Source organism: Parasteatoda tepidariorum, chromosome 4 (genome assembly GCF_982258835.1).
Source record: "Parasteatoda tepidariorum strain Cologne lab strain chromosome 4, Ptep-v5.0, whole genome shotgun sequence".
Classification (NCBI taxonomy): Eukaryota; Metazoa; Arthropoda; class Arachnida; order Araneae; family Theridiidae; genus Parasteatoda; species Parasteatoda tepidariorum.
Genome location: NC_141758.1, coordinates 61,176,450 through 61,201,236, shown reverse-complemented (window position 1 = coordinate 61,201,236; position 24,787 = coordinate 61,176,450). Strand labels below are relative to the sequence as shown.

Below are 24,787 nucleotides of genomic sequence, written 5' to 3'. Positions count from 1 at the left end.
CTGATAACAAAACCATATTTTATGTTTATTTTACCATAATCATTACCAAACTGCTTTTGTAAAAATTACCGAGCTTTTTGTTCTTTCCATTCAGCCAGAAACACCATAAATTTTATTATATTCTTCTAATTTCGATCGCATTTTTTTTCTTAGTTAAAGACTTATAGAATTTTAGGACTTATTATACTTAGGATATATTTAGGACTTACAGAGTTTATTATTTTTAAACATTTAAATAGTTATTTTAAAGCACTTTTATTAACTTCTCAGGTTCTTTTCCTATAGTAATTTCATAGCTTTATGTGCTTATGAGCTTAATAATATCTCATGTATAATGTTTGATTCGTATTACCGTCATTTTTATATAGAAACATCTAATATTTATAAGTTTTTTTTGCAGTTTTATTAAAATATACTTTCATCATTTTAAACTTAAATAACTAAAAACTTTTAGTTTTGAATGTCGTTAAAATAATCTTTTCCTTTATTTAACATATTGCAAAAATAGTAATTAACGCGATGATGCCTGCAAAAAATTTACTGAGAATGCTAAACTAATTTAATGAACTGGAAAATGTAAAAAAAAATCATTCGAGTAAAGGTAAATAAAAAACTTTTAAGTATTAATATAGTGTTGTGAAGTAGTTAATATTATAGTTAGTAGGTTTTGTGAAAAATAGAAATTTTTTAAAAAGATATTTGCGTCAAATAGAAATAGTTTTGTTTGCAGAATACTGTTTATTCGACGCTGATTAAATTTACTTTTTACTTCGCAAACCAAATTCTAATATGTAAAATAAAAAATATATTTTCTGCAGAAGGTTTTCTTAAATATTCTTGGAAAGTATTAATTTATCTCTTTTTTCTTCTAATTTACGCATAGTTTATCTTCTTCAAATTAAAGTAAATAGTTTTATTTTTCAAAAGAAATGTATAGAGTTAAGTTTCAAAATATTATGTTTCATGTAAATTCTTTGTTTCCTTTCCTCACGATATTATGTTTTGCAAAAATTATTTATATTTGTTTTACCACTTAATGAACACATGTCATGAAAGATTTACTTTAAAGTTCAAAAATAATCAAATATGAAAGTATTTAAATAAAATTTGAGTAAAAAAAAGCAAATAGAAAATGAATCAAAAGTCCATCAGAATGGTGATTCATAATCTACCATAAGAAAATCTTCATAAATTATTTATCTAGAAGCAGTTATGCAGCAATTATAAGCAGTAACGCGTTGCGTATTCATTTTCCTATTACGTTAAAAGGATTAGTGCTGCATGCCACATATGTAAGTATTTATTTTATTCAACATAAATAAGTTTCAGAGCAGGAAAAATGGTGAGAAATTTAAAACATTAAGACCAAATTGCAATTTACATTACAAAACAAATTTACTTCATTAACGCAAGAAATTATTAAAGAATTAACATTTAAGAATTTCATAAAAGTGAAGTGAAGAGAAAATACAATAATAATTACCAAATGATTATGGCGAACTTCATATATTCCATTGAAGACCTGCAAATGATTGTTAATATATCATGGCATTTCGAATCAGAAGCCAATCAGATTCGATACTCACGCGTGACGTCACTTACAGGTATCGAATTGAATCTGATTTAAACCACAGGGTTAAATATAGTCACTTTACTTCTTCTCCAGTTGCTGGTGCCTAATTAAAAGCAGTAAGAGAAAATTATAATCTCATCCCTTATTATGTAGTTCAGCTGCTTAAGGTAGCATGGTGTTGAAATCATTTCGGCTCAAAATTTTATTGCTTTTCAGCTCTTATTTATTTAAAAAAGAAAAAGAATATGCTCTACCATTATGCTCTAATATTAGCGAACTGAGAGCTGTTTAACATCAATTTCACTGGGATGCATTTCTAATCTTATTTGATTATCTAAGTGAAACAGTTATATATATACACAGAAGAGCCATTACATTATGACTACCCAGCTAATAACATGTAGGACCACCTTTAGCCCTCAAAACTGCTAGCACCCGCCGCGGCATTGATTCCACAAGATGCTGATAGGTAGTCTGAGGTATCGGGTACCAAGCGCTCACCAACTGGTCCTGCAATTCCCTCACATTACGATGGGGTAGCGTGGCAGTTCGAATTTGGTTTTCCAAGTAGGACCACAAATGCTCTATTGGATTAAGGTCAGGTTAATTTGGGGGCCAGGACATGACTTGAAAGTCACTGGAATGTTCCTCGATTCGACCCTTATGACATGGTGCATTATCCTGTTGGTAAACACCATCCCCCGAAGGAAAAAGTGTTGCCATGAATGGGTAAACCTGGTCTGCAACTATGTTCAAGTAGCTTACAGACGCCAGGGATTGTTTTATGAGTATTATGGGTCCTAATGGGCCCTATGAAAGCATTGTTCCTGGGCGAAAAACCATGAAAACCTGGGTGAGCCCATTGATATAGATGGATGGTGGTCATAGTATGATGGCTCTTCGGTGTATGTATTTACGAAATAATAATAAAGATGAAAAGAATTCATTAAAAACAAACACAAAATAACAATCAATCTTTATTATTCGCCATGCACAAATATACATGCGCAAATTTCTTTACAAAACAATATTATATCACTTTTAGCAATACTTTTACATACATTTAAACAGTCATAAATTGTGCAAGTTCAATAAATAACAAAGTCACACGACATTAGAAAGGAGCTTTACTTTAAACAGTTTTTATTTATATAAAATTTAACACATGGCATTCAACTTAAGAAAACATTTAGGGGAAACCGAGGTAATTTTCCACAGAGGTTTCTGATGTTGACTTGCACGATGTAAGAGGTGCACGATGTTGACTTGCTTATGATGTATCAATTAGATGGTGTATTATAATGCATCAACTATGATGCTTCAAACTGGTTAAAGGAAAATTAAATTGTCATTTTACCATATTCAAACAAAACAGTCAAATGACCATACATAAGATGGTAATCAAACTGTAAACAGTGAGAAACTATGTTTATTAACCGCTTTCACCTAATACGGTTAAACAACCAGAATTTTATTACACCAACTACGCCCACCTATTGAAGCCACCTAGTTCCTTGCTACTGCGTATATATTGTAGCCAATACGCTAATCTGCCAGCCTCATGACCGAGAGAATTGGGGATCGCAGCGATCACATCACAATATTTCTTCCATTCCCTACAACACTTGAAGAGTTTCCAGTATTCTGCACTCTCTAAAGCCCATTTTCTAATGAAGTGCCTAGCTCCTATGTCCAGTTAAGTTTCTTTTTTACGTTTTTGGTACCATGCTTGTAGCAAATGGTTAAAAAACCGTATAATTTTATATTTGCGTTCTTATAACCATACTAGTTGCAAATGGTTTCGAAACCATAAAAGTACGAAATTTTTATTTACCGTAAACTTTACTTATGGACCAACTGCTGTCAGTTATTTTACCATAATTTTAGAATAAAAATTTTAACACTGCAGTATAATAAGTTATATAATTAATTATAATGTTAATCATTTATTAGGACTATTTAGTTTGGACTTTTACTATTTATTTTGTATATTTTTATTTTTAAAACACGCTTTTTGCTGGTAATAACTTTGTATTGAGTAAGGATTATTTTATAAAATCGCATAAATTAAATTTTAGACAGATTTAATGTTAAAAATTCTACATGAATGCTCTAAAATTTAACATGCTTTCAAATGATATTTGCTGTCTCAGACTGAGTAAGCGAGACTGCCACATTTAGCAAAAACTCAAGTTCAGGTTGTATTTGATTTGAAACATATTTTAAACAATGTCTGTTGAAACCTGCGATTTTAAATAAATAACTCTAATAGAACACTCCAGCTTCCAAGAGTGCTTATCATGCTCATGATACTTTCGTATCTTCTATTGCAAATGATCAATTTGCCTCTTTTTTATTTTTCTTAATGTTTCTAAACTGAATCTTAATTTAATATTAAACTGGTATATCTAGATTTTTCGTACATATAGTCTGTTTAGGTGTTACATTACACCCATGTGACATATCGTATATAACAATGAATCTCATTTTCATTCAGGGTAGCGCAAGCTCTAAGAACATTCCAGAATGACGTCACAGCAACTTTTTTTATGCGCTTCTCGTTTACCGAGATATGATAGATCCATCTATTAACTTTAAAACGAAATTATGGATTCCTAGAGATGAATTCGAAAACTGTATAGTTAAAACTCTTTATTTTAACACTCTGAGGCGGATGAGACGACAGCATCTCTTTTAAATAATTTTTTTGACGCTCAAATTGCAAGATAAAATGTATTTCGGTAATTTTCAATAATAAAAAAACAGTCTTATAGTTACTAAAAAAATCTGTTAGATTAGCGGAACTGTTTTCTACTAAAATATACGGGGAAAAATCCATTTTTAAAAAATTATCAGTAATTGATTTCGTAAATTGAAGAAATTTTAATGATAAAAAACTGTTTCTCTCAGACGCAAATAAATGCAAATTTGAAAAATTATTGTATGTAAGTGAGTCATAGTTGAAAGATTTTACATTTAACGCAGAAAAAGACATCGATATTTCACGCTGTATTTCACAACCATAAATTTTTGAAGTGCTAAATATAATATTTTTCACTTATTTTGACCTAAATTAATGCAAAATAATGAAAAAAGTATGAAAAATTTGTTTAATAAAAATTCCGCGTCAAAAGGTAAAAAAATAAAGGAAAACAGCGTTACTGGCAAAAATATTTGTTTAAACTTGTTGTTTTTACACCATTTTTAGTGATTATATACATGTCCTGTTTAAAATTCCGAAGCTTAAAAATGTCAGTCGCTGCTCTATCATTAAGTGGAAATTTTTAAAACATATCTGACTATCTTCAAAACTTTGATAAATATGAAATCCAACTACAAATAACTAAGTTAATTTCAATTGACAGTGAACTAATATCGTTTATTATCCTTTGTTTAAAATATTTCAAATCACGAGGAGTATACTTGTGTCAAAATAGTTAAAAACTGGTTACACTAAAAATACATGCAAAAGTAGATATTTTTTGATGATAATGAAATTATATGAAATTTTGAATGATACGGTGCTTTTAAAGAGATTGCACCCAAAAATTAAAAAAATAAATAAATACTATGCTGAAATACCGAAATGTGTTTCAAATAACCTCGGTTTCCTATACAATTAAAATTCATCATGAACAACTTACATACTAGTCAAAAGATACAGATCACGTTGTAATTTCCAGTAGCATAAAATACGACGATTAAAAACATTAATATCAAATTACAACAGTTTGAATTCCACATAACAGAAAGAAGACAGCAATATCAGTAAAGAAATTGAGGGAAGTTCTTAATAAAAAGAATATCTTTAATTTTAATATAATTGATTCAAAGTGTGTCTGAAAAATAACTTTGAGTTATAAATTCAAATTAAGAATTTATTCCTTTTCAGCTTCTTTCGAAAAAATTAATTCTAATTATACTAGAAAAATTAGTAAGTAATTTAGCGGAAGACTTTCACATCAGATAAAAACGTACTCAAAAGCTTATTGCAGTCAAAATTCAGTTTAAGTGAGAGAAAAAAAAAACAGTCTCGATATTTATAACTTCATTGATTATCTGTCAAGTAAAAATATCGAAAAAACAATTCCAAAGTGTCCAAATAAGTGCAGACTTTCTTCGATTTTTAAAATTACGCTTGTAGTTTCTAAATTAAGTTTGAATCATTTCAACAATCATCCAATTTAAAGAATTCTAAAATTTATTGTTTGTTTAACGCTAGAATGATCGGTCATTTTGACATTACATCAACTTCGAGAAGCGCTAAGTCCTGAAATAATTTTAGCAGCTTTGTTGAATTTTGTGACTTTTTCTAATATTTTGGGCACTTTAGAAGCATTGAAATAAAATTTTATTAGAATATATAATGAGTGCATAAAGTGACGATTTGCCTAGAACGACGATTTGCTGTCAAAGTGACCAATATAGAGGTTTGAGCGCGATTTTTTTTACAAAGAAAACCCCCCTCCTACTCGCTGCTGCTCTGCATCCCCTCGTTATTTTTTACGCAATTGTCAATTGGTTCTGTTCAGATCGCTTCGAGGTATAAGCTCGTAAATAGTTTCTTTTCCAACCATCTGATAAAGAGTAAATTTTTGACAAAAACCAAATTTATATTTTATAGCTAGGAAAACCAATAAAATTTAATTAGCAACTCCCGCCATTAAAAATTACGTGCGTTAAAAATTTATTTAGTAAATGAGAACAAAGACTATGAAATTTGAATTACATTTCTGGTTATTCCGTTGAAAACATTTTTCCACTAAAATTAAAAATTAAAGTTTTAATGTAAAAGGACACTGTCTGTTAAGAAGCAGCTTTTTCAGTGTTGCTAATTATCGAGTAATTCAAAAACTGCAGATTATTTAGCAAATCAAATAGAGAAAAACGAAAGAAATCTATGCAAGGGTAAAAAAATAAGGACAATTACATTTACTTAATGTAAAAGTTAGTTTCAACATCGACTGACAACACAAATTACGGAAAACAAAAAGCTGAATAACAATGTTTCTGATAAATACTAGACCATTCCAAATGAATAATTTTTCCTCAGACTCCAGCTTTTTTTCTTGTAAATACTGATTATTTTGGAAATATTGTTTTATAGTTTTTCTCAGGGTTTTTATAGTGTTGTTTGGAGATTTTATTTCCAAGTTCAGCAGAAATTCAAACTTGAGTTCATTTTATTTTTTCTTTCTTTAACCTTTTAGTGTTATTTTGCTGTGCGTCTCTCAGAGTAGGTTTGTTAAATGAAAATCAGAAAATGTAAGTCCAAAGAAAATCATATATGTGAGAAAGTTCAATGTGGTCGTAACTTAACTTCGAAAAAAAAAGTAATCCCCCTCACTTTGTAACGAACCACTGATTTAATATATTTGATTCACTAGCAATTAAAACTAAATTCTCCGGAAATACAACTGTTGTGTTATATAAATGACTTACTAAAAAAGTACGCAAATATATTTGGAACACTTTGAATAAAATATACACTTAAGAATTATTTTGAAAGATCTATTGCATTCCTATTCTTTGATCAGGCAGTAAAAATGTTAAGAAGCTGCGTTTGAATGATGCGTGGGGTAAATATAACGCAGCTTTTACCGGGAGAGAATTAAGCCTGAAAAAACAATAACAAAACTATGACAGTAAAAAAATATGAACAAAAAAAAAAGTTAGCACAAATAAATTCGATATACTTGCTTGTTAACAAAAGGATTTTTTTAAAGTTATTTTAATTACAAAAATATAAACTTCTGAAAGCTGCCTTTTAAAGACCAAAGCCACAAGCTGGAGCACCAAAAGACAAAATGCAACCATTTTTATGTATTATACACTTTGAAATTCACTTTTCATTCCTTTTAAAATACATTTTCTTTTAAAAACGTTTCACTGTATTTGAGCAATTGCTGGAAACAGAACGAATAACTGATTGCTTTTAAAAGTAACGATTACTTTAATAACGAATAACTGATTGCTTGAAAAAATATGAATAAGAAGGAATGTAATGAAAAATATAACTCCATAAATTACTCTGTTGATTTTCTTTCAAAGAAATAATTTTTCATTCATGAGGAGTGTATAATTTTAACGTAAATTTCTATGAAACTTCCGGATTTTAATTGCCACTTAAAATTAACAAAATACAGTTTTATATAAACAATGCTTGTAGTTGTCGAGTTAAAACCATTAGGACCAACACACATAACAATCCGACATGAAGTTCTGTTTGTTTAGCACCTATAAGAAGAAATTGTAGTTAAAATACGTGTCTCTGCTTCAAACTAAATAACATATTTGTAATAAAATGTAATTTTTACTTCTGTGTATATTCCTTATTTCTCCCTACAATGTAAAATATACCGGTTAAAATTACGGTATAAAAAACGGCACTCTGGATGCATCCGTAAACTCTATTTCTACGGTAAATTTAATAGTAGTATTTATTTAATTAGAGTAATTATTACTGTAAAAATTACGGTACATCAGATTTTAAAATAAACACAGAAAAACAAATTGCAATAAAATGCAATTCGTTTTTCTGTGTACATTCTTTACTTCCTTCTACAATGTAAAATATTCCGTTTAAAATTACGGTATAAAAAACAGCACTCTGGGTGCATCCGTAAAATCTATTTTTATGGTAAATTTAATAGTAATACTTATTTAATTTCAGTCATTATTACTGTAAACATTACGGTACATCAGATTTTAATAAAAAATGAATTTTATGGTAAGAAGTATCGACACCCTGAGAGCTGATATTTTTTACTATAACTTGATCCAGAATTTTTTACAGTGTACCTACTTCACAATCAATCAGCTCCGAAAAATAATTATTTTTTATTCGATGTCACAAATTTTCATACAAGTATTTTTTATTTGTTTTAGTTATTTGAGATGGAACAGAACTCCTTCCTTTTCCAAAAATAGGATTTCTAAAAGTTAAGAAAATATTTGATTATTAAATGCCAATGTATCTTGCAAAGAACAGGTAAGTTTAGTTTTTTTTCACCCTCTCTTTCCTCAAAATTCACAACACACTGTCCTGATTTAGATTCTAAATTGCTTTACAGCATGTCACTGAAGTTTAATTTAATTAAAATCACTTAAAGACCCTAACAGTATTACCATTAGCTTAGAAAGTTACCACATACTTAACCAATGAAACTTGAGCTATAATTGGAAAACTGGTTTGATTTAAAATTTTTATTAGAGGCATTACGATAGATATGTTCGTCACAAGATATCTACAAATCCCCAAACACCCCTTATTGTTGGGACCTAGGTTATAAATCTAATTTTGGTAATACCGAAATTTTCCTATTCTTGAAAAGACAGCTATTATTAACCTCTTAAGTCTTGTTTCATTCATGCCAACGCTGATTATATAGTGATTGTGATATCAGATCAGTCCAGTCAGCCATGACTGTTCAGCCTTCAGCCCAGTCAGCCATGATCAGATCAGCCATGGCAGTATATTCTGCCCTGTTTAGCCTCCTTCGGCTACTACCGAATCTCGTTTTTCTCTCAATAATTTTCTTTTTACTTTTTTGCTGTAAGATGTGCATTTTTTTGTTTCTAACTACTTTCTGTTTTTTTTCTCATTCACACATTGTCTTCATAACCAGAGAGGCCTCATGTCTCCAAAACGAACGTTAAAACGCGCGAAAGTAATGGAATGACTCCAAGTGAAATTCATTAATATGCTGCTAATAAACGCTATAATTTTTATTAGATGTATAACACTTCTGTATCTTAGACGTTGAATATTTATTCCTTAACTTTTTGAAGCTTTTTACCATTACCTTTTGCGATACAATTTTATAAAACATGATAGATTTTTCTTCTCTGATAATTAGTATATAAATTAAGTTACATTTGACATTCTTGTTTTATTGCAGATATGAATGTCTTTAGTAATATTTATATCTTGTTTCCTTAGAGACAATAGTTACACACAGAAATTATATGATCCTAGGAAAAAATTGGGCTCACACTTCAGTAATTTTATTAGTTCAGTAGTTTAGTTAGCAATTTCACGAAAAAAAACTTCTTTTTAGAGGAAATTTTTAATTTTCTATTTTGGTGATTTGAAACAAAAACTGTTTAATAACTGAACTTATGGCTCATGATACAAACGCAGATTAACCGCACGTTTGCTAACGTTGATCACTAATAATATCTAAGTTAGGTAACGATTTTTATACATAGTTATTAGACTTTTGTTTGATAATAAAGCAGCCCTTGTATTTATTTTGCCTATTAACTGCCATGAATAACCTAAATAGAAATAAATCATTTTAATTGAGAATTAAAAATAACGCAATGAACTCATCAACCACGAGAAATAAAATGATTTGTAGAACAAACTGAAAGTTGCGAAGATGCGTTCCATTTTATATATACTATATTTTTGAACTATATTTTGCTATATTTTTATATAGGTACTATATTTTTGAATTGCATAGAAAATTATAATTTTAATTGATTATAGCTAACTACTGAGGTTAAAAAATACTATTTTACCTGTAGCTCTGATTTCTTTTATTGAAACAGCACGCATCTGGTTTATCGTAGCAACACACTTCAGAATTACTTTTCCATTATGTAGAACATCTGGTTTGAACCTAAATCTGAGTGCTAAGCTTGTGCTTTCTAATTGGTCGGGATATACTACAGTTTCTTGGTCGGACAACTCAGATGGAGCCTATAAATATAAAAAATAAACAAAAATAAACAGACCAAAAACTTTTTAATAAATTCAGGCAGTTGTATAATAATTATAAGTACTACAATCATTCTCATCGAATTTAAAAAACAAATCTTTTATTCCTTTTTTATAAACATAATTTAGTTGGTATAATATACCATTATAGAAGCATATCAAACAAAGATTTGATGATGTAATAAAATTTAAAAGCTAAATCTGTTAATTCAATATAATAGTTATTCTTCGGAAAAATCCCGTTACATTAACCCAATAATTGTTATAAGCGAGACATAGACTCCCGTAGACGCAATGTAATTTTAACTCCCATTAGAAAATATCCACACTGAAGTCTCGTCATTTGAGGTTCAATCTTTCGCTCGTTTCTCGTCAATTATACCAATCCACTTGTCTTGATGTTATCGCAAATTAAATGCGGAATCTCTTAAAAAATTAATTTGAAAAACACAAAATGTATGGACAAAATGTTAGCAAAATATGGATTAATTTATAATGGCAATTAAAAATATATATTACGAATGGCATGAAGTCTGTATACGTTCAGTTAATTCAATGGATGTATACGCATATCTTGTGAATTTCTTTTCACATCTTTTCATCAGAGCCGGGGTGGCTCAGGGTATAGAGCGTTCGCCTTCCAATGAGGTGAACCAGGTTCGAATCCCAGTGGTGCATGGTCGCTAGGATTTCCTCACCCGGCTCTCACCAACCACAGTGCTGACGTAAAATATCCTCAGTGGTAGACGAATAATGGAGACCCTTTGCTGTCATGCTAATAGTAGGAGGTTTTCGTGGTTTTCCTTTCCATGTATCGCATGTTTTCTTCTCCAAGTGGGTTATTTCCATCAAAAAACTAATTCCATCTGAAGCAAATTTCTCCCAATACTTAATACAGGAGTGTTTTTTCTTTGTCTTCTGGATTGGGGTCGAAACTACAAGGCTACGAAGTTGAACGTTGGTAGTCGTAAACCCAAAATTGGGTCAGCTGTTCAACGGAGGTAATAAAATAAAGTCTCTTCATCAATCATACTTTTCTTGTTGGAAATTTTACTCCCTTTTCGTAAAATACTAATCCTCATGGGTGATCTATTTCGCGAGTTAAAACATGTGATTCAGTATGTTATTTATCGATATCAACTGTCCCAAACAATCATATTATTTTCATCCTATGGTTCTAAACTCTTTGGTTACCGTATACCATATTGTACCATCATCTGCAGTCCACTTGTTGTACAAGTCGTAAGCAAAAGATTAATCTAAAATATTAATTTAATAGCTACTTTATTGTACATACTAACTGTAAGGATCCACGGGTGTAAGGATTAGCATTTGAATTTGTAGAATAGCGGATGCGAGGATAAAACTTTTTTTTAGACTGGAATGGGTAAAAAAGGTTGGTGAATGAATTTCATGTCCTTACACTAACAGAAAAATATTTTATTACGTTTTATCCAATATTCTGTTACATAATTGTCATTAAAGTAGTCTAGTATTTTTAGCTACGTGGCCTCTTTTTGCTAACTTGACAAGTGATATATTACGAGGCTATGGAGTTAAAAATCAGTTGACGTGAACTCAAAAAATTAAATTGGACGTTCAAAGACAAAAAATTTAATTTTTCTTAGGATTGGTGGTATAATAATGGACACTTGATTGATTTCCCATTCCCGATAATCCATCGCTTCAAAGTTCAGATGTGGAATGCTATTATATTAAATATATATTAAACATCGAAAATCAAGATAGAAATTCGATTTTTTAAGTTTCTTATTCAGTTAATCTTGACGGACAGCAAAGAGGAAACCAATCCTCACGGCGAGAAGAATATGGCCTGAGTAGACCAAGTACGTACTTATTTGAGTGGATTACGGTGATATATATTTATTTATTTTTTTGCTAAATATCTAGACCTGATAGCACAAGCATTTTACTACACATCTTCAGATATATTGATGAAAATATACTAAGTCCCCTTTTATAACTACGGTCTCACCTTAAAATTATCTGCCTCTTCTATCTATTCTCCCGGTCTATATCTGTTGTAACTGTCTGCTAAGATTCCAATAGCATCATTTAAACCAATTAGATGTCGCTTACTTTGCTCATTATAATCTGTGAAGAATCAGTAGTAACCTGACAAATTTGCTCTAAATGTTAAAGACAATTAATTTTAGGAAAATAACCGATTGCTTTTGACAGCATAAGAGCTTAAAACTGCACTAAACTCATGGGTTGAGCAGTGAAATCAGAATTCTATGATTGTCCTTAAAAATTGGAAATCCAAAAACGAAAATATTTGAGAATGCGATATATATATAACAATTTACTTGATTAAAAAATTTCAATCGCTTCAAAAATATATAGATTGTACATATCAGCTTAAATGTTTCAAGCGCTCATAAATAAGCAACCACTTGCATGAATTACCAGACATTATTTTATAACCGTCGTTGACCATTCGAGCCAATTTTGGGACCTACTACTAATGTTCTACACCGTAGGCTTGTAAGTTTGAATTCAGAAGACAAGGAAACTCCAGACTCAAGTATTGGGAGAAATTTATCTTCGTGGAGATCTTTTTGATGGAACTAACCCACATTTGAGTAACATGGAGAGGAAAACCACATAAACCTCCCAAGGTTAGTCTGACAGAAAGAGAACAGTAACCCATAATCCGCTTACCACTGAGGTTATTTTATGTCAGCAATGCGGTCTGTGTGAGCCAAATGTGGAATTTGTATCCACCAGCCATTGCTGGGATTCGAACATGATTCACCTCATTGGGAGGTGAACGCTCTATCTCCTGAGCTACCACGACTCTGTCAGACATTATTCAGACGAAAAAAAGTGATTTGAATTATAAAACGTAAAGTTGCCTAGCAAAAGTGGTGAGAAGAAAAACTAGAAAAACCTGAGCAGCCGAGAATGAATCAAAATAAAGATGATATTACATTTTCGCCCACTGATATTATAAAAGAGTATTATAATGACAAATATTACTTACTAATTGATCATTGATGTACCATTTTAATTCTGGGGCTGGCTTTGATTTACCAGAATTGCACAAAATCGAAATATTATCACCTAATTCATATTCAGATTTTTCAGTCATTAGTATTGGACCATCCGAAGGTGGAACTGAAACAAAACAAAGTTGCTTTTAGATTAACAAAAATATTTAAAAAAATAATATCATTAAAATACACTTTAGGAATAAAATTACGAAAAGCCAAATCAACGAAATGAATTAGGCATTAGTTAATTTCGCAAGGAAAAACTCTTATTAAATCTAACACAACAATAACATTTATGTATCATGTTCCAATTCTTTTTCAGTATTTCACTTCAGATGTTTTTGAAAATTAATATTGAATTGTTATATTTCGTTGAAAAATAATATGCTTCATAATTATATCTACCCCATATTATTATTGCGTACTATTATAACCTGCATATCATAACCTTCATATTACAACCAAACGCATTCGAAAGGAATGGGTCAAATATAATTTGTATACAAACTGAACTTTGATGCAATTTAAAAGAGATATCCAAAAAAAATCAAAAAGTACTAAGTCAATTCGTTGCACATTGCTGGTGAATTACTGGCTTCATCCTTAAATTATCGATGTCTGTTGCATTGTGTACTATGTGTATTAAAAGCAGGATTTCAGTACTGGATCTTCCTGAAGCAAATCTAATAAGGAACATGTTAATGCGTACAATATATATAATAAAGTGTACATAATCTATAATGATGTGCACATTATATTAAAAGTTCAGATATCTGTTTTTCTTACTACCTTTTCCTGCTTCTTCTTTTTTTTCCTTCCTCCTTTAGCTTGGCTTTGCAGCATCTTGTCATAGCCAATTGTTTTTATTTTTCATAATTAGTTTCGATCAATTAATTTGTTGGTTTCATTATTGGATGATTAAAGAAATTAGTCCAGTAAAATTAGACTTTTTTTTTCAAAACAATTAATATACAAGATTCTGGTGTATTTTTTTTAATCTAATCGAATCGGCTGACTATCCATTCTATTCCGTTTCCATTGATTCTGGTGTATTTTTAAAAAAATCTGGAATGGAATCAATTACGAGACCATTTGTTTGAATAGCTTAAAAGTTATAAGGGTATTATTTATAAAAGTTCAAATTTGTACTTGTACTTATTTACTCATCTGATATATTTATTGAAACAAGTGAGACGGTGTTTCCTGTGGAATTTTTAACACTGGAATCGAAAGAAACTAACATGAGTCAATAGAATGAATAGTTCGGAAGTTGCATGAGTTTTAAAAATAATACTATTTTAGACCTGCGTTATACGTACCCTTTTGTATTGCTATTTAGGAGTTATCTAAACATGTAAGGTACGTGGTTTTTCCCCAAAAATATTTTACGCAGAATTAAATCAGATAAAATTTGAGTTGATAAGATAAATACTTGTAAAGACATAAGGGTCTTTTTCATTTTAAGTGCAATTCAAAAGTAGTATATTTTATACAAAAAAGTGTCATTTAAACTTTTGCAATATTAGTCTTTTTGATTCGTATTTGGTGTCACTCGAATAAACAAAAAAAAATTGTATACGAAACAATACTTCACTTTTCTGAGTAATGTAAGATGTGGAAATAAATGAAAGTACAAAAATGCACTTTCTGAAAATAAAACTCTTATAACTTCTAAACCAGTGGTTCCTGAATTTTTTAGTCTCGTAGACTCGTTGCCATGTTTTTCGGCTTTGGGCAGACCTCCTGCTTACCTAATATTGATTTTTTGTAAATTCATCAACTTCAAATATAATTTTGACAGCTGGTATAGTGCTACTCACTGTGAAAGATTTAAATTTCTAATTGTAGTGAAGTCAAGTGTGAAAAACTTGAGAAAAAAAAAACACATGTTGATTTTATACATTTATCAAATAAATTCAAAATAAAATAAACCAAATTAAAATTTAGTTTCTGTTATATAAAATAACTAATCAATAAATAAATGCTTTAAGTGGGACGGTTAGAATTTAACAATCTAGATAGTTTAGATAGTTTAGAATCTAAACTATTAGTCTGATCTCATTGGAATTGGTCTCCTCCCATTCTGCGTCAAGAATTCAAGAATAAATCATTCATTAAAACTCAACATAAAATTTATCCGAAACAACAATACATTTTATAATGGTTTGAGGATAGTTATGTAAAGTGCTCAATGAAAATTTTATTATTTTTATGCTTTTATTTTTTACGAAGAGAGAGTGTAAACTCGGGATGGTAGATGAAAAGCTCTCTCTTCATTAGTGCTTAGCAGACTTCTTACACTTCAAACAGTGGATAACTGCACTATTAATAATCGAAAGATTAAATAATTCATCATGTTAATTTTCTTAATTCCAATAACGTATCTAACAATTTGATTTTTTGCATTATAGGTGTTTAATTCATTCATTTTTGGTTCTACCAGATAGCTTGTTAAATGTTTGATTGCATAAACTTGAATAACATGTTAACAAATAAATAACAAGTTACTTAAAGTGTGAGGAAGCATTTCTTTTATTCCAGAAAAGACCTCATTTCCTCTCTAACAAATGCCAATTAAGTACTAAACAGATTATTCAGTTAATTTCAAAAATGAAATTATTTCTGACACTTAAACGAATCACCCGTGTTAATCTGAGCACCACCTACGTAATCTATAGCTTATCTCATTTCTGTACTTAAAGGTAGCATGAAATAAAAATATCTCTTATTTGTTTGAAGAGTTATAATTTCTGTTCAATTTTAAAAACAGCTTTAATCTCGACAATTTAAGATTAAAAAAAAACCTTGTTTTCGTTTCCTTCTCAAATCAAATACGAAGAATATTTTTTTCACCCGTATAACATTTAAGAGATCTCTACCCACGCCACGCCATCTCGGAATTTAGATTAAATTTTTGATTTTTGTTTTCTTGATATTTTTTTGTACTTAATAAACTTTTCATGATATAATATTATTTGACACACCCATATTTTTTTTAAAGGAAACTAAAAGGATCGTTTTATTAAATTAGGAGAAATAGAGCTTGAATAATTTCAGGAAATTCTATAAAATTTTCCACAAAACGATAAGGCAATGAAAATCTGCGATTTGTGTTTTGAATCAGTAATTTAAAGCTACGCATTTGTCACTTTTTACGTTTCTTTTCAAAATTTGATTTTATTTCAGTTTAAACTGATTAAAACTAATTTGAAGGAATGTTATAACGCAAATTATATAAAAGGAAAGATATTTACCAAAAATTTGAAACTAAACAAATGTATACTATTTAAATACCTTTCAGAAACTACTGATTTCAAAACTGTATAGATGCAATTTTGACAGAAAAATTTAAAAGAGAACTAAATTACCAAATGCTTTATATCTCAAGTTCTGATTGGGTGACGGTCTCGTATTTTACATGTATCAAAAGATACGGAGGAATAAAATGAATATTCACCATCAATTTATGTATGAAAATTAACTAAGGAGGATTAAAAGCATAATTAGAATTTTAACTCTCTGTCTTCACTCCTTTGACAGTAAAGTTTGATCGAGGGGAGAAATACCCCTGCAGTTGGTTTCATACTGCTTTCCGTTTGGTTCTCTACTCCCTTTCCCTTAACTATAGGTCATCATTGCGCATGCGTAAACTAATGCCTTGCCGAGTAAAGCTTAATTAAAATTAATTATATTGATGGAAACGTATAGTGAACCAGGTAACGAACACTATAAATTCTTTCTGAATTTTAAGACAAAGTTAAAACACGTATTTCATTTTCTTTCTCTTTGAAAAAAAAATCAGGAAGTTGCGAGTTAAGGATTATTTAGAATTATGAATGCATTATTTATAGCTTTATGCATGAGGTTTTGTGATTCAAATCATACTGACTAATACGGTTTAAAGGATGGATTTAATTGATTTCTTAGACATTTCAATGATAAAAAAGAAGAAATAAATTTACCCACTACTTGAAGCTCCTTTGTTTTCTGCACACATCTAAAATGAGGTTTATCAGTGGAAATTTGACATGTATAGTTGCCGTGGCTGTCCATACTAAGATTTTTTAAAAACACACTCTGGTTGTCTGATTTTGACATCTGAAACAAAACTCAGGTATTATTGTTAGATAATTATAGAATTGTACTTGGTTTATTAAGAGTGCATAAAATTTTCATCCATATTTGATTAGACATTTATGAAATTTATACTTTTTTGAGTGGGTCAAAATGAAATAAGCTATATTTTTGCATTAATGTAAAATTTCACTTAAATTTTGAAATAAATGAAAAATACTGAATTGTAAAGAAAGTCAGATGAAATGAAGACTAACATTCCCTTGTTATAAGTAAGAGGTACTAAATCAAGCATTTGCTGGAAACTTTAAAATTGAGTTTAATTTGTAGTTTCCCGAAGACTAAGAACAAAGACATAGAAATATTATCTGTGAATTGAGCTGCTAGTTTGGAATGTGAGCGTAAGCATTCAATGAGGAAAACTTTTCATTTATCCCCAAAATGATTGAAAAAAATGATTATAGAAAAAGAGAAGTAGCTTCTTTCTCATTAAGAAATGAGATTTATTCTCACGAATTTTACAAACTAGTTACAAAGCTTGTCATAAGATGGCGCTGATGACTTGAAAAAACTATAATAAAATAGTTGGGAAAACTGTGGAGTTGACTGATATAGAAATATGTAGACTACCCCAACTAAAAATATTTATAGGTACGTGAGTTAAATTGAGTGATTCAATTTTTCCCAGGCTGCACCACGTTATTGTCAATAGTGTCACCTGTTGATGAACTTTATAATTACATTTGAATTTTCAAAAGAATAAATTCCTGATGTTCAAATCAAAATGCATCGAACTGTGCCCCTTCGTTATTCTTTGATTTTTAAAATCGTTATCATTTTTGGATATACAAGTATATGTTTTCTCTGTTTCAACTTTTACAAGATTACATTAGCTATGCGAATAATTCTGAAAAAAAAAATTACATTTCTAATAATAACTCTTTAGTGAACTCTAATTTTGTATTGTACACGGCACTTAAATGAATATAAACAGCATTTAAAATTCCATTAAATTTACAAAGCATTTAAATTTTGCTAGAAAACACTCTAAGATATGATTTTCTGTAAAAGTAGGTTTGCTATTTATTCAAGCAATAGGAAATCTTTTCCTATAATATTTTATCCTTAAATGTGATGATTTAGACAAGAACAAAAGAGAACAAATTCGATTATGTTTTTTCACTAAAATTACGATATTCGAATAAAAAATATCACAAAAATTCTGTAGTGATCCTTTATTTAAATTTTTTAAGGTAAAATTAGAGTGTTTCATATTCGCTAAATTTGCTGCGTTAAATTTTTTTCTGCGTATTTACCAACTTATTTAGATATAAAATCTCTTTTATAAACATCTTTTATAAAATGCCCCATTTATCTTCCTCATACCACTAACTTTATCAGTCTTTACTGTTTTTTTTACTGAAGTATTAATAACTCTACTAAAAGAAAGTAACAACTCTAGTTTACATAGAGAACATAATTAGTATTAATTAATGATTCCTAGCGTTCTTCAAGTTTATGGTTACATAAGTTTTAATTAATGAATTATATGGAGAAAGTTATCGAATATTAACTTTAAGTAGTGAAGGTTCTGAGGAAACTTATTTTGCTGTAATTAATCAAACCAGGCTATTCGGTAGGAAAATGGAAAGTAAAGCTACAGCTAATTGAACCTGATCTTTGTAAAGTTTGACACATGAAAAGCTTTCTTACTGAAATAATTTCAAAGCCTCCAGATTTTATTTCTGCATGTTTGAAAAAATGTACACCGGCTGTTCTTTAATCACCTCTTTAATGCATATTTTACTAATATTTGTCAAAAATGAAGACAAAAAAAATATACTCATTAGTGTAGATAGTGTGGTGCAGCGGTTCCAAATTTTTTTCGGCTAAGGAACCCTAAGTGATCGACCTTCTTTCAAAGGAACCCTGAGACTCAGAGGAAATTTCATTAGCAATTATGAAAAATATTCTGTAACTAATGACCATTATTTATTTTGAAAATTTTTCGTAAATTTAATTTTTTAAAAAGGTTTTGAAAATATTTAATGAATGAATGAAGAATGAAATATTTTTATCGCAAAGTTTAAAGAATACTAGTTAAAATTGGGTTTTATGTCAGACTGTTTAATTAGCAATTTCATCTAGCCTATTTTATAATTTCTTTTATTTTATGCATAAACTAAAAATGAAAAAGCCGAAATACGGTTTTCGTTTTAATAAAAATAAAGAAAAACTAAAATAAACGTTCAGAACAGTTAAAAAATCATTATTAAGAAACTAATGGAAACTTAATTGAATATAAATTTCACTGCAGCGCTTTGTAGCTGATAACGTTGTCCTAACTTTCGGAACTTCTGGGACATTTCCATGGAACACAAGGGTTCCGCGGAGCACCATCTGGTAAACTACTAATGTAGCTTATTTAGTGAAGTATTCACATTTACACTAATATGTTAAATAAATAACACTTAAGGAAAAAAGAAAAATGCATTAGAAACTGTTGAACCACAGTAATACAGGCGGGATGCGAAGGTCAAAACCAGTTTGATCACCTAAAGACTCTAATAACTCTTACTTTCTCTTTGTTTCTACAATCAATCAAAAGGAATATTATATTTTCAGTTACACCTTCCTCAGAAGTGATATCACCAAATTTCAAAACCGTTTTAGTTTTCTCCTTACTTGAAAATTACTAGCCGATTTTCAATGTGTATATTAAACGTTCTTTAGAAAAGGATTTTAAAAATATCTATATTAAGTAGTGATTTCGCAAGTTATAGTACACTATCTACCAATAAGTATTTGGACACCTATGCAAATGACTATATCTGCGGTCCTGAGATACATCATACCTTCCGCCGGTATATATCGTGCAGGGAACAACATCGGCATTAGTCCCATGCAAGAAGCCTACTGCACTATTTTGGATGACAATATGCTTCCTACGTTGTGACAGTTTCACTGGGTGTACCGTTTTTACTTCCAGGACGACAATGCCAGCTGTCATGTTGCAAGGGTCACCAAGGCTTGGTGTCGTGCCAGGGGGGTTAATCGAATGGACTGGCCTGCCCAGAGCCCAGACCTGAACCCTATCGAGAACCTCTGAAACGAGTTGGATCGCCGAATTAAGGGGTGTACTACCGTCTAAAATCAGTGAAGGAACTTACAAGTCTTCTCCAAGCCGAGTGGAAGAAAATACCCCTAGCCGCCACAAATGGACTTGTGGAAAGTATGCCCTAGAGGGTTCACATTGTAATTGCCTCTCGTGTCAATTGATTATGAATAAAGTTTGTTTTTCTTTTCAATCACACATGTCCAAATACTTATTGGTAGATAGTGTATATCCCAAATTGAATGGCTAAAATTCTTCTACTATAATAGTCAGATGATCAAATGGGATGTTTGAAATAACCCTATGATGAAAGTTTACCCATTGATGGTCTGAAATATGACGGGGATATCATAATACACTGTTAGAATTTTTATTCAAAATTATGATGAACTAACCGGCAACAGTCTGTTCAAAAGAAGGTAAAAAGAACATTTTTTACCTTCACGGTTGTGAAACTGTTTACAAAAAACATAGTTATAAGACCATGAATACAAAACTGTACGGATTTTTTTAACCATTTTCAACTAACATGGTTTCAGCACCGTAGAAAAGAAATTTAACTGGACATCTAGGCTTTTTATTAGGTAATTGGCGTTGTAGCGTGCAGGACAATGGAAACTCTTCATGTTTGGAAGAGAATATTGTGGTGCCAACGTTGGGATCCGAGCCCTAGTTCTGTCGGTCATGATATTGACAGAATAGCCCTCTCATCTATAACATGAACACAGTTGCTAGGAACTAAGTGGTTTTATTGGATGGACTTAGTTGGTTCGAAAACATTCTGGTTTTTTAACCGTATTAGGTGAAATCAGTCAAAAAATGGTTTTTCTCACAGTTAACAGTGCGAGTACCATCTTATTTATAGTTATTTGATTGTTTTGTTTGAATATGGTGAAATAACAATTAAATAAATTGTTATTTATTTAATTGTTATTTTACCGTATTCTAGAAATTTTTTCTAGAAATTTATAACAGTGTTCGGGGATATTTTAATAACTGATTTCTACAGTTTGTTAAAATGCAGCAAATGTTTTCTTAAGAAATTTAATGAAATTAAAGTTATTATTTATGATTTGTTTGACAAAATACTACAGTATAAATAACATTGATCATAGCCTTATAGCTGAATTTCTTGGCAGATTTTGACTTAATAAGTTACTCGACATATTTAATTTTTGATATTTTAAATACATTTTATATATTTCTCGAAATAAAATTATTGAAATTGTTGAACGGCATAGACCAGCACTTCCAAAATGTTGCTCTGTAGAACCCTAGGGTTCCGTGGAAGAGTTAACGATATTTTGAGACTTAGTGCTTTTTTTTAACCCGTAATTATTTTGAAACTTTTAATTATATTAAAATCAAATTAATAAACCACTATTTATTCAGCATTTCGTTTGCCTTTATTAAATTATTTAAACTAAAATGAAAATAAAAAATATATTGCCCTTTTTAAACAAAAAAAAATTACATTTTGTTTCAATAACAATACGTGGAATAAATAATGAAAAAGACATGCATTTAAAAAAAATCCCATGCATATTTCCCACAAGGGATCTTCAAATCAAACTAAATAGGATGTTAAAGAAATATATTTCCCTAGAATTCATTTTCAACGCTTATAGCAGTTCATTTTAGTTTTTATTTAAAAGAAAGTCATAATTTGGCTCATTTTATATTTTTTAAGTTTATGAAAATACTAAAAAACAAATTCAGTACAAGGCTGGACAAAGCTCCAGGACTGCAAATTTAGTTGTTGGACATAAAATCTATTATTATGAGTTTTTCTATCATTATGAGTTAAAATCTTTATTATGAGTTTTTTAACTGAATTTCTTAGCATATTTTTAATTGGCATTTTTAAGTAAATTAAAGGTTTGATATTTTTAAAATATTATACATTTTTAAAATAAAATCAATGTTGTTGATCGGTGTAGACGTTACAATAAGAAGCAGGAATATGGTACGGTTGTTTTTTTTCAGATAGAACTTGTTACGGTTAACATTTTATTGTGTGTTTTATTCTTAATACATGTAAACACTTTGTTCCTCGAAAAATTTATTAAAAAAATTCTTCTTAACACTTAATTTTGACCACATTTTGTTAATCTTCCTTAGACGAATAAGTATTCACATTTTATTTCCTCATCTTAGTTTTTAGATTTTTAACTTTCTTTGTTTTTTTAAAACATTTCTTGGGGTTTATTTTGCATTTGTATTTTGTTTTAATATTAACTTTTGGTTTCATTGTTATGAAAAATTTGTTTCATTCGAAAATAATATGCTTCAACGTATTTAAAAAAAAAAAACAGAATAATCGATGGTTCAGTTTTTGCTGTGTATTCTTTTTACCAATATATGCTAAAATTTCGCTTGTGTTTCATTCCTAATACTACAGTAGCCAACACTTTAGTCTTCTAATTATTAATTGACTCATTCTGTTATTCTTTATAATTGTAAATATTGTAAACATTTAATGTAGTTAACTATTTACTTCTCTTCCTAAGAATTATAACTGTCTCAGATTTTACTTGCTCATATTAATAGTTGGTATTATTAATATTTTATCTATTAATCCTATTATTCTTTAATCCTTTAATTGTTTTCATAAAATGTTTAAAACATGAACGATAAAACTTTAAAATCCATTCTGACTTTATCAATACGCTTTCTTAAACGCTTCTTCATGCCTAACTGGCTTATTGCGCCCACTTTTAAAGTTTAAAGAAAACGATTAGTTGATACTGTAGAATGTAATAATTGATACTTTTTAGTTTATAATGTAGTTTTTAGGTCATATTTCTGCTTACTTTTGTAGGATTATAACATGATGATTAAATTTATCGCATGTAGGGACTGAATTACTACTTTGTGTGTGAGCAAAGTTTTAAAACTGTGTTTTTCTTGCTTCCTTCCAAAAGCATATGTTGATTAAAAATAGAAACGAGGAATTTCTATTAGCCTCTTGAAATGTATTCATATTAATCATATATGAAACAAATATAAAACTTCCAAACCCATTCCATAACTTTCTTTTTTTTTAAAGAGTTTAGTTCTTTAATACGTAGAAAGTATTTCTGTTATATTTCTTACTAACTTCCAATAATATTTATTGAATAAAAACAGAATAAAATAATTTTGTAAGCGTAGAGAATTTCGTTCATATTAAGAATTTATGCAGAAATATAAAATATACTTATCTATTTTTAATCTATAATTTTAGGTCTTATTTCTGTAAAACGTAGAAAGTGTTTTTGTTATATTTCTTGCTTCATTCCAGTAATATTTATTGAATTAAAACAGAACAGAATAATTTCTGTTGCCATTGTGAAATTCGTTTATATTAAGTATTTATGCAAAAATATAAAATTTCCTAATAAATTATTTATCTTTTGTTTTAAATTTTAATTCTGTAACTCGAAAAAAGTGTTTCTGCTATATTTTTATTTACTCCAATTTATTTCATTCTGTCATACAATAAATGATAATATAAACAGGAAGAAAAGAAAAGAAGAAAATCTGCTTTAATAATGATTTTCTGAATTTATTCTTTAGTTTCAAATCATTCTTTCGCACATCATTCATTCAAATATGTACTTTATGCAATGAGGAAATAAACTTAAGAACAAGAATAATGGTGAAAAATTAAAATATTTAAATTAATTAATCTGCTTTACAATAAGTATTTTTGTCTTCATTGCTACACGATATCTTTAAAGAATTAACTTCTAAGCTTTTCCTGTAACTAAAATAAAGCAAATAACCAAATGATTCAAAATAAATTCAATTAAAAATAATTAAAGAAAGTGATAAACTCATCAATATATAGCCGTGGTGGCTCACGGGATAGAGCATTCGGCTTTTAATGAGGTGGGCGGGTTCGAATTCCAGCGATGGCTAGTCGATATGAATTCCGCGCCCGGTTCGCATCTACCACAATGCTGACGTAAAATATCCTCAGTGGTAGATGGATCATAGGTTAGTGCCCCCCTGCTGTCAGGCTATCCGTGTAAGGTTTACGTGATTTTCCTATCCATGTAACGCAAATACAGGTTACCTTCATCGAAAAGTTCTCCGCGAAGGCAAATTTCTTCGAATATTTGATCCAGGAGTTTCCTTGTCTTCTGGATTGGGTTCAAAATTACAAGGCTACAGAGCTGAACGTTCGTAGTCGTAAACCCAATACTGGGTTGGATGTTCAACAATAGTTATAAAGAAACCGCTCACCAATAGAGCTGGTAGTTAAAATGTTTACCGTAGTGTGGCGCTGAAACTGCTAT

At 29.7% G+C, this 24,787-nt stretch overlaps 1 protein-coding gene across 2 annotated transcripts in view; it reads right to left on the bottom strand.

Annotated features, from left to right (window-relative positions):
- Window positions 1-2,537: 2,537 nt before the first annotated feature.
- The window catches only part of LOC107443942 (cell adhesion molecule 2-like), a 74,268-nt gene continuing 52,018 nt past the window's right edge, over window positions 2,538-24,787 (bottom strand). The window contains exons 4-8 of one of the 2 annotated variants that reach the window (XR_015433090.1): window positions 17,278-17,413; window positions 13,306-13,439; window positions 10,100-10,280; window positions 6,989-7,810; window positions 2,538-5,980 (exon numbers count right to left, since the gene is read on the bottom strand). Coding sequence is in view for 1 of the 2 variants with exons in the window: in XM_016057967.3 (XP_015913453.1) it covers window positions 7,722-7,810; window positions 10,100-10,280; window positions 13,306-13,439; window positions 17,278-17,413 (540 nt within the window). In the remaining variant the exon portion in view is untranslated. Of the gene's footprint in view, window positions 7,811-10,099; window positions 10,281-13,305; window positions 13,440-17,277; window positions 17,414-24,787 lie in introns of both variants that reach the window. The other variant, XM_016057967.3, reaches the window with a different exon arrangement.